The sequence below is a fragment of the Stomoxys calcitrans genome, chromosome 4 (assembly GCF_963082655.1).
Source record: "Stomoxys calcitrans chromosome 4, idStoCalc2.1, whole genome shotgun sequence".
NCBI lineage: Eukaryota > Metazoa > Arthropoda > Insecta > Diptera > Muscidae > Stomoxys > Stomoxys calcitrans.
In genome coordinates, this window is record NC_081555.1 from 33,618,627 (window position 1) to 33,630,530 (window position 11,904).

Consider the following 11,904-nt stretch of genomic DNA (forward strand, 5'->3'; position numbering starts at 1 on the left):
AAGATTCCGGTGCCTCTCTGAGTCCCGGCGTATCCTGTGAAAAATGCGATTTCATCAAAAGCCTCGACATGTCATCCGTTGTCTCTGCCCTCACTCCCATGTCGTCTACTAACGTTTAAATTTAGACGTGGGGTTTTGAGGCAAACTTTTTCATCTTGGGGGCGTCATTAACGATATCGACCTGTTCTAGAAGGCTCATTTTGCCGCTCTGGTAATTTTATTGTACTCCTTGAGCCATGTTTTATACAAATCTCAATGACTTCCGCTTTTTTACCACTTACTCGGTTTTAAGTCTGCAAAACTCTTTCCCAATATTGCGAATCTTCCCGGTCATCCAGCAATGGCTTTATTTTAAAATTGTTTTAGAAACACCGAATTCCCTTTGGAAACCCCCCTAGCAAATAAAACCACAGCAACATTTTGGAAAAATATTTCTAATCTATATTTTTTTTGTCAAATTTTCAAAAATTTTCTATAGATTTCGTAGAGTAAGAGTAGCATGAAAAATAATTTCAATGTCCTAATTAATTAATTTCGTTACTTAACAAATTCGTTAATCGCCAATAGTCGACAGATTGACGCCGTAGAAGAATCACATTTTTAATAGATGTAGCCACCATTGGCGGCATATTTTGTGTCGATAGATGAAGATGATGATGATGACGACGATGGATAAGAACTTCCACTGGTATAGGCCTGTGAGGCAGGAGCTCTATAAGAGCCCGAAGAAGTAGCAGGTGCCGCGGAGTAGGTAACCTTTTGGGCTGCTGGGGCAGTGTACGATTGGTAGCTGTTGTAGGCTTGACCTGGTCCAGCGTAGGTTTGTTGAGCACTACCTCCAGCGGAGAAGGTTGCTTTTTGGCTGGCAGGAGCTGTGTACGATTGGGTGGCAGCTGTATTATAAGTCTTTTGAGCTGAATAGGTATTTCTCTGTGCAGCAGGGGCAGTGTAGGATTGATAGCTATTGTAGGATTGACCGGGACCGGCAACAGTTTGCTGGGCTGCAGCGCCACTGTAGCCTTGTTGACTACCACCACCTGCAGCGAACGATGCCTTTTGTGAGGCTGGAGCGGTATAAGATTGGTAACTAGTGTAACCTTGACCAGGTCCAGCAGCGGCTGACTGTTGGAAAGTACGACCAGTTGAGTATTGGGCAGTGTTAGAGCTAAATGGTTGCGCAGCAGCGGAATAGGTCACTTTCTGGGCAGCTGGAGCTGTATAAGATTGATAGCTGTTGTAGCTTTGGCCAGGACCAGTGCTAACTTGTTGAGCGCTGCCGCCAGAGGAGTAGGTTACTTTTTGAGCTGCTGGGGCAGTGTATGTTTGGTAACTATTGTAGGCTGCACCTGGACCAGCGGCGGCGGTTTGTTGGCTACTGCCTGAATAGGTCACCTTTTGTGGAGCTGGAGCTGGAGCACTATAGGTAACCTTTTGTGCAGTGGGTGCTCTATACTGTTGAACCGTTTGAGCAGCTGGAGAGGTGTATGACTGATAGCTAGTATAGGATTTACCAGGGCCTGCGCTGGTTTGTTGAGTTTGTTGTACAACTGGAGCCGAGTAGGTGACCTTTTGGGCAGTTGGAGCCGAATAGGTCTGCTGTGCAGCTGGAGCAGAATAAGTAACCCTTTGAGCAGCTGGTGCTGAATAAGTCTTTTGAGCAGCAACTGGAGCAGTGTATGACTGATAGCTGGTATAGGATTTTCCAGGCCCCGAGTAAGTCTGTTGGGCGGCAGGAGCTGAATATGTCTTTTGAGTGTTGTAGGTTTGTTGTACTACTGGGGCAGAATAAGTTTTCTGAGCAGTATAGGTTTGTTGAACGACTGGAGCAGCAGGAGCAGCGGAATAAGTCTTTTGCACAGCAGGTGCAGAATAGGTTTGAGTTGTATACGCTTGTTGGCTGGTAGCAGGGGCACTATATGTCCTTTGGGCAGCTGGAGCAGAATAGGATTGAGCTGTATATGTTTGTTGTTGTGCTGCAGGAGCGCTGAAAGCCTGTTTAGCCCCAGTCGAATAGCCAGTTTGACTGTTATAAGTGGTAGTGAAAGATTGACTAGCTGGAGCAGAGTATGCTGAAGAGGAACCAGCGCCAGTAGTATACGAAGCACGAGCTGGTGCTGCAGCTTGCTGTTGATAAGCACCGCTGCTGTAACCACCAGTAGCAGCACCTGCATTGCCACCACTTGAATAGGAAGCTCTTGCGGGTGCAGCTGCTACTGCTTGTTGTTGATAGGCACCAGAGTTGTAACGGCCGCTGTTGAAACCACGATTTCCTGAAGAGTAGCCACCACTACCACCACCAGCAGAAAATCCAGTTTTTCCAGAGCCACTGGAAAAGCTACCACTTCCTGATGTAAAGGCGCTGCTGCCTCCCGCATTACCGGCTGAGTATCCAGCGGAGGGTGAGAATGAAACGGTGCGCGATTGAGCCGATACTGTGTGTGGTGGCAAATAAGTGTTGAGATGAGAGACATCAGCCCCAGCACAAGCTATGAGGGCGGCAAGCGCCAAAACGAATTTCTGAAAAAAAAGAAACAGAAGACATTTTGTTAGATTTTTCGGTAGCCCATAGAAAAGGTCAATGGAAGTAAAACATATTTCTGGCAAATTAACAGTTTTTCGAAGTTTTGGGTTAAGGAATTGAAATCGTGAAATTTTAAACAAAATGGAATATGCCTTTCAAAAATTTAAGTTAACCCATCTTTTTTCGATTTGATCCCAATATGCAAAATAGGAAATATTATGTCGATCGGTTAGAGATAACCTGTCCAAAGTTGGATGTAGTACTATCCAAGGGTTCCAGTTGAGGATTTCAAGTTATGAGGCATTTACGGTTAACACCTGAATTGCACCCTTCGTTACTACCCCAACTGTGATGCAGTATACGATTGGACTTAAAAAAAGTTTTCGAAAATCGGTTTAGCCATGTCCAATTGTCGCGCATTCATTCTGTAGCTATTTTTCGTCTATCAATCGGTTAAACCATATCCGATTCGTACCAATTGGGTTTTATTAGGAAGGAGCACTGCGGATGTCTGGATGTGAGAGCCGGTCAAGCGCCAAATATGTCCTGGCAAATTTGTCTATTTCAAATTCGTTACTACCCTGGCTATGATGCAGTATACGATTCGACTCAAAAATGTTTTCTAAAATCGGTTTAGCCATGTCCAAATGTCCGCGCATCTATTCTGTAGCGTTTTTTCGTCAATCAATCGGTTAAACCATATTCGATTCGTACCAATTGGGTTTTCGTTAGGAAAGAACACTGCGGATGTGAGAGCGGGTCGAGCGCCAAATATGTCCTTGGGGATGATAGGCTTCTCAAGGAGGACCGTGAACAAAGACAATAATAAGGTGACTTACGAAATTTTTGTGAAGGGACAGTTTGATTATGTTTCTTTTTTTTGTACACACCACCATAGAATGGAGATATACTAATCTGATCATTCCGTTAGTAACACCTAGAAATATAGATCTACGAGCCCATATAGTATATATAAACTTGATCATGTTGACATTCTAAGTCAATCTAGCCATGTCCATCCGTCTGTGGAAATAACGATAGCGGTAGAACGCATTAAGCTAACAGCTCGAAATTTGGCACTGATACTTCCAATTGATACAGGTCGTAGGGGATTACAAATGGGCCAAATCCCTTCAGATTTGGATATAGCTTCCATATAAAGTGGTTTTTCGACTTTACTTCTTAAAGCCCTAGTAGCTGTAGCTGTTATTATACGATTGAGCTGAAATCTTGCTTTTGGATAAATCAGGGTGTATGCTAATACAGCTTCCATATAAACCCATCTCCCGATTTCACATCTTGACATATTGAATCCCTCGAATTGAGCCCCGGAATTGTCATCGTATTTGGCTGAAATTTTATCGGAGGTGTTCTGTTTGCTGATTTCGAAGTTTGGTTTTGGCAGTTAGTCTGGGTTTCATACTGACGGGACTTGGTGCCTTTGATGCTTCTCAGTATTAGAGGAGAACTGAGGGTATGTACTGGCAGAATGGCCATACTTATTATCTATGTGCAATGGGGATAAGAGAGGGGGGCGTGAAATTTCAATGTTGCAGAACATTTGTCCAATCATCCGAACCTGTAATAGCGTTTCTAGCGCCTCGATCTTTTGCGCTCCTTCCAAAATCTCCGATACCAGAGTTTCGAACTAAGACGACATTAGATTTACACAAACCATTCAGATCTTAAGCCCACAAAAGACACTTTTATTTCTTTTTTTCGCTGAAATTTGGAACAACAAGCTAAATTTGACCTCTAAATATCGGTGCTAAATGTAGTCCAGATCGACCAACATACCAATATTTGGATAAAGGGTTTTGCGACTATAAAAAAAGCATTTTGTATGCAACAGCGATGAAATCAGTAACAGTTAATGTATTTTGATCCCCTAGGTCAAGTGGATCAAAACCCTTCCTAACAAGTTCAAGATCGGAGTTTACTTCGTCTTAGCTATCATATAGAAAGATCTTAAAGTCTTAGGTTAGGTTGAAAAAAGAGTGCGGATATTAATCCGCCCCATATCACTGTGGACATACACCTCAGCCAGTGATCGGCTTGTAGTGTGCTCCAAATACTAGTTAGGAATTCAGAGCTACTAACAAAATCCTAAATTGTTGTCCATACCCTTAGATGGTTCATGTCTGGTATTGTGTTCCCACCTAAGTGCCGGTGTCTGTTAGACGATAAGGCCGGGCAATGATATAGGAAATGCTACAACATGTCTTCATCTTCCCACCTTGCCCTACAAATAGTATCAGTTGCAGTGCTGGTTTTGAATTAGTGAGCTCGCAGCTAAATGTGTCCCGTTATGATACCTCGTTCTTACTTCCTTTCAGTAATAGCCCCATCTTCTCACGATCCGGATCTCCCCATAGGATTTTTGTCGTCGTACCGATGACGTTCGTTGCTGTGTCGACCCGAAAGGCATCTGGTTAACCAAGTTTGTTGACGGCAGTCCTCCGGTCTTCACTGCCAAATCGTCTGCTCTTTCATTCCGCCGCTAAGGCCCGACACCCAAACAATGCGGATCGTGGCATGATTAGGTTAGGTATAAGCGGCAGTCTGCCATCAGACTCACTTAGACGTTTTCGTCCATTGTGATACCACAGGAACAGAAGAAGGAAGATGTCTTCTAGTTCCTACCATTGAACAAATCAGATCGCTTTAAAAAGCCCAACAACTTGTGAATGGTCACATCTTCTAAATCAGACAATTTCTCAAAGAAATGTGAACCTAAAGTGGAACTCCTTCTAACTGGTAGTGCGGGACACACACACAGTAGGTGTTCTAAAGGCTATTCTTCTTCGAAGTCCTCACAGCTTCTGCAAAAGTCGTTACTGGCAACCTTTAGTCTGTCAACATGTTTTCCGACTAGACAGTGACCTGTCATGACGGACACAATGACTGTGATGTCTGTTTTAAACAGTGACAGCAAAGAGGTAGATCTCATCAAGTCTACACAGGCCACATAGTTTTGAAATGCTCACAGCCCCTCTTTGTGACCATCTATCATTCGTTATCTTTGGAGTCTGGTCGTGAAAACTTAGCTTACATGTCGCTTGAGGCACACTCACAGATTTCAGTTTCCCTGGAATGTGTAAAGTAGTTCCTTGTCTCACAAGCTTTACAATTCGCTGGGATATATCTGTTTGCCGGAACCCAGTACAGGTGAATTTTGAACTATTCAGCCATTTCGTTGAGAGATCTGCAACAGTCGAGGGCGGTTTTTGTGCTCAGAAATACGTTCTTCAGGGATTAAATGGCTGTCTGAGAAGATATTTATGCCAACCGACATTATGACATTATATCTTTGCCATTCCACCACTTCCTTAATTGCAAGGATCTCCGCTTGGTACACACTGCAGTGGTCGGGTAGACTTTTCGACATGAGAGTACGCCCCAAAGCCCACCTGGTCGTCTAGTTTGGAGTCATCCGTATAGAAGTATATGTAACTTCTATTACCAGGGATATCGTAATTCCAATCGGTTCTATCAGGAATAGTGGTACAGTACTTTTCATCAAAAAGCGGCTCAGGTATGGTGTAATCCACACTGTCTGGAATATCGGACATTGTATCAAGGATAACACAGTGTCCGTAGCCTCCACATGACCAAGGAGAAAGCACCCTTAGCCCAACGACAGTGGTCGCAACTATTTGTCTAGCCACAATGTACAGGGGCATTAGATGTAGCACTAAATTAAGTTCAGGATCGTGGCATACTCAAGGAAATCTTTAATCTCATTTTAACACTCCACAACTGTTCGTGACCTTACCGCCTAGGTTGTACAGCCCTGATAATCAGTTTACTGTCTATATAGATGTTAAATTGGCGATCAGGTCTGCAACAACCAAGACATAACTTAGTGGAGGCTGGAATACACGCTGGATCTCCAGGACGAGGTGTTGCTGTGGTGAAGCGACCAAGTAATTTTGAGCCCCGCATGACATGGCCTGGCACACGCCTTGCCCACGCTGATGCAGCGCTGTTTTGTGCTTTATTACTTTCCATTGCCTTATGGCTGTGTTGGGTCATACATGAAGTTGGTCTCAATTATTATTGAGTCCTAGTTGGCACTGATCTGTGTTGCCGTGTTTGGTTTATATTTTTTATATCGTCCTATTGTACTTTATTTTGTGCATACTCTGTATGCTGGCGTTAGGTCGGCTTAGGGCGATTCGAACCATTCGTAGTCCGAGAAGATTTGAAGTCCAACTGATAGTAGTATATTGGCTACGAAATCTGACCCGAGACTTGAATCTGGTACCAGGGATGTCAGGAGCCACTGTGACTTCGGTTCCAGCTTCGCAATGGTGAGGCCCCTTTGGAAGCAACCTGATGACTGTGGCTTAGACCCAAATGGCGTGTAGAGCTATGCTCTTTGTGGGTTGCGTTTTCAGCCAGACAGATCAGAAGGACCATTAGTTAGTGCTCCACTCCTCACCAAAGAGGTGAACACATCCACATAGTTTAGGTAAGAGTGGCAGTCTTTTACAGGCTGACTTAGACAATTTTAAGTCCATTGTGATACCACTATAGCGACAGACCAAGGCCTCTGGTGGGATCAAATGTGCAGTTTAATGCTCATGGGAGAGTTGTTACAAATTGCAAATTTTGCCCATGAATGTTCCATTAAGAAACAGGGGCAAACTTCTCACATATCAATGTGTGCAGTCCGATTCGAGTTTAAGCTCAATGATAAGGGGTTTTTACATGGCATAGTACCTCACAAATGTTGCCAGCATTAGGAGGAGAAAACCACCGCTGAAAAACAAATTTGTTGATGGTCTTGCCAGGATTCGAACACAAACGTTCAGCTTCATAGGCAGGCATGCTAAACTCTGCACTACGGTGCCCTTCATGGGGATGTTGGTTGATGTATTGTATTCACCGTTAGACCTTTCCCGCGGCGATCGGTCCTTTGGACCGGAACGAGCTTGAACACCTATGGAGCTTGACAAGGATAAATGTTGCTACAACAAGAACAATCATATGAACTAAATCAATCCATATTGGATATAGGTCTTGTGCCAATAAAAGCGCATTTATTACCCGATGTCGCTGAAACTTGGAACAATGATTTGTATTGGATTCTACGACATCCTTGCCGCATATCAATATGTACAGGTATTTGGGAATTTGCTACAAATCCCGCATATTCATTTCGGCGGACTATTTCTTTACAAAAGGTGATGTATGTCAAATTTTGTCCTCCACTGTGTCTTAAGTTCACCTATCACTGATTAAAAAAAAACTCATTTTTAATAAAAGAATCATTAAAAATGTTTTACTTCTGGCATTTAATTATCTCTGCATTTTTTTATTCCAAATATATCACTTAACACTCCCAGCTACTACAGCTCAATTGACAAGTCTTGACTTCCATTAACTTATTTTCACATTTTAACTGTAATCCATTGGAGCTGAAGGTTCTTTAATCCACAATCTTTGGCCTTTATCCTTGATGGCAGATCAAAGATTAATTATCAGAACTCAGGTAAATACATAATCACTTCATAATGTTTTTCGGCAAAAAGTTTAATGATTTTTTGGCATTTTCTCACGGTTTTCAAAAAAAGTTCTTCAAGGGCATAGCAATACACACACACAAAAGTTATGCAGAATTCAAACATTCAATTTCAATTTCATTAATAATAATTTTTTCTGTTGTCTGCATTTTTTTGATAACTGCCAAAAATACAAAAAAAAAAAAAAAAACATCAAAAACCACACCACAGACCATTTTGGATGGCAGCTTTTTTCTTCCTCCACACTTTTTTTGAATGATTGATAAATGTTTGTAAAGTTTTTTTCGCGTATTTTTTAAGCTCCAACAGATTTTTTAATTCAAGCTACAAAACAAAGGAGAGGGAGAATTCGTATGCACACGACTGTGACTGACGATAGTCTAATTAGAACTGTTAGCTTTTGGTCAACATCGCACGCATTTATACGTAAAACAAAATTCAGAATTACTGGACAACCAGCAGCAGCTTTGAGGCAAGAGTTAAAAGATGATCAACCGATCATCATCATGTTGCGGATGGCGATGACGATGACGAAAACGACGACTATACAACCACAAGCTATACACGGATTTAAGGTAAGCGATTAATGGGTATTAACTACAGCAGAAGCCATGCGCACAGTCCAGCTCTTTGGCGCAAGCGTACTTTAAACAACATTTGACCAGACAATTGTTTGTCTCTAATGCCAATTCTCAAGACAAGTTCATGCCAAATGTGTCACTCATCATTCGTGTCCATCATTTGGTTTCAGTCGCCCTCTGACGAAGTGTGAACTAGTCCCAGCCGTGTTGTGATCACATGTACGAGCGCGCCCACTAAAAAAACTGACTGCGAACAAGTTGAAGAGAATCTTCGCAACCAGAACTAATGCTTGTTACGACAGTTCTTCTCTTTGGGGCCAAAAAGAAATCCCAAGCATACACAACACACCCATTAAAATGGATGAGTTTTGTGTGTAAACGCTGACAAGATCTATACATCAACTCGGCTAGCAACTATATTATCATCGCTACCATCATCAACATCCAGCGACAGCAGCAGCAGCGTAACCACCTCCATCTGTGTTATGGCCAATCAAACGCCCGCAACGCATAGGCACCGGCAGTATGCGGCATTTATTTGCCAGATAATATTACCCTCAACACTGATTGATTCAGTCTGTTATAGATGTTAATAATGTTGTTTTGATCTTCTGATCTGATACCCTACTCGAGAGTCCTAGGAAGCTGATGTTGTTTCCCCAGTAATGTAGGAAGGTATTGAAGCTGAAATTTCTTATCATGACCTTGCGATGAAAGTTTAAATGTAAATACAAAATTTCTTTGGACTTTATTCAACAAATTTACCTCTGAGGGCACGACCCACCGGACCTAGAGTTCGAAATCGATTAGTCCCTGTGGTAGAGATCAAAAAGATAGATAGGAACTATCGCAGGGTCATGGTTGGGGGAGTTATAGGAAATTCATATTAAGGGCGAGAGTACTCGACCTGTAGACCCCAATGCATTTGGTGTTTTCAAGCTAAACCGTTTTTATGACTCAATGCCAAAGAATTCCAACTAGTCAAAACGAGGACCGCGTAGCATTAACCCGGCTGAAAAGGCAGCAGGAGCCGATGGGTTGCCGTCTGAACTGTTTAGGCAGGAGGTGACACTCTGATAAAGCGTAAGCTTCAGCTCGTCTGCGCAGTTTGGCTAGAGGAACGCATACCCGATGATAGGAACCTCAGTATACTGTATCCCGTACACAAGAAAAGGGACAAGACAGTATGTACCAACTATAGAAGAATAAGTCTCCTCCCCATCGCATGCAAAATACTATTGAGCGTACTGTGTGAAAGAAAAAAGTCTAAAGTCAACTAAATAATTGGGATCTTTCAGGGAGGTTTTAAACCTGGTAAATTCAGCATGGACCAAATATTTACACTGTGCCAAAATCCTGGAAAAGACCCGGGAAGGACAAATCAACACCTACCACCTTTTCGTTGACCACAAAACCGCCTTCGATAGCCCTATACATTCAAAAGTATTTCAGGTCATATATGAGTTTGGTATCCCTGCAAAACTGATACGACTTTTCAAGATGACACCAGCTGATACACGCTCCTCAGTTAAAATATGCAAGAACCTCTACGAACCGTTCAATACCTGGGAGACAGCTTGTCGTGTGATCTCTTTAATATCCTGCTGGAGAAGATTATGCTAATTGCAGATGTGAATAGACATGGCAAACTAATCAAAAGAGACCATATGCTACTTGCCTAAGCCTAAGATATCGATATTAAATGTCGGTCACCGGAAGAACAATCGCAGCCTTGGAAATCATCGAATGAGAATCAACCATCAAGTGGATGATAACTACTCCCACAAAGTCCTGTAAACCCGATCTGATAAAGAAAATGGAGAAAGTTGGAAACTACAACTTTAAGATAGTCAGCAACTTTATCTATTTTGGCACCGCCTTAACCGAATTTGCTAACATCCTTAGAGTTTTGGATAGTACTAATCTACGACCTCAACAAGTCTGAAAGAGTTGTATCCTACGGATTCAACAAGTTGAGACTGGGTTGGGAAATCAAGAGACGACAAAGCAGTTGTTGCTGAACACTTGCCTGAGGAACAATCGAGCACATCCCTAAGGTCTGGCGGATTGCAGGAGACTGAAAATCCCCCTGCCACAATCGAGACAGGTTAGGTAGGCATCGAAACGGGATCCAATAAGCCATATGTGGGTGGGTCATCCGGTCAGATTGGGTTCAAGGTGTGCGCCAGCGGGGAAGGACGGAACTTAAAAGTACTTCTATAGCAGCAGCTAGAGAAGCATCGAAAGAGGAATCGTCCACACCGCAAGTGTCCAGTGTCCTGAGGAAGAGTGGTTCCACAGCTTTCTCACCTGCCCCTAGATGCGTACGGAAGCCCGTCATGACAAGATCTAACGAATCTTGTGAGAATGAACTCATGGCGGAATCAGAAGACGAGACCAATGCAACAGTGGTGGAAGTTCTGAATATGGTCCGGTTTCTTCAGATAAATCTCCACCTGATGGCAGGGGTTCTTATCCAGGAACCATGGTTCGTGGACTAAGAATTCCGGGATTCGAACTACTCTTGCAAAGAGTGGTCTAAATGTGTCTCTTTTTCCATCGCTAAGCACTGAAGATTAAGTAGTAGTAACCAGCCTCGAAATAAATAAGGCTCATTAGTTACTGGCTTCCCGATCACGGAATTCGTAAGGTGGTGTGGTACTAACACTAGGACGTCGAGTGTGAACATCTTTACAAAAAAGCCATTAGGGCAATAACAACCAGAACGGTAAGGTCTCGACCAGTCTTGGAGTGTAAGAAGCAGATTAATGCCTTCTCTGAGGATGGCACTATCGGCATCGTTTGGGTGCCGGGCCACAACGGACCAAGGATGAATGAAAAGGCAGACGATTTGGCAAAATCCGTTAAAAATGCATACCTTATGCCCCTATAGCAGCTATATCTATATATGTTCTTATTTGGACCAAATACTAATAAGTACAAGTCATTGTTCGATTGTGTATAACAAAATATTGACCTTTTTAGCAGCTGAATCTAAAAATAAACCGATCTGAACCATATACGACATGGATGTCGAAAAGCCATAAGTCACTGTGAAAAATGTAGAAGAACCTAACACAACTCACTGTCCCAAATTTCGGCGACAGCAAACAATAAATGCGACTTTTATGGGCTCAAAACCATAAATCGAAAGATCGGTCTATATGGCAGCTATATCCAAATCTGGACCGATCTGTGCCATATTGCAGAAGTATGTCGAGGGGCTTAACTTAACTCATAGTTCCAAATTTCTGCGACATCGGACCATAAATGC

General features: G+C 42.8%; 1 protein-coding gene across 1 annotated transcript; it reads right to left on the reverse strand.

Annotated features, from left to right (window-relative positions):
- Positions 1–418: 418 nt before the first annotated feature.
- Positions 419–8,786, reverse strand: LOC106090936 (mucin-5AC). The gene is made up of 2 exons (XM_013257300.2): positions 8,262–8,786; positions 419–2,517 (listed from the first exon to the last, which is right to left on the reverse strand). Exons 1-2 carry the CDS (start codon positions 8,262–8,264, stop codon positions 601–603), a joined length of 1,920 nt encoding a protein of 639 aa, XP_013112754.2. The 5' UTR covers positions 8,265–8,786; the 3' UTR covers positions 419–600.
- Positions 8,787–11,904: the final 3,118 nt, after the last annotated feature.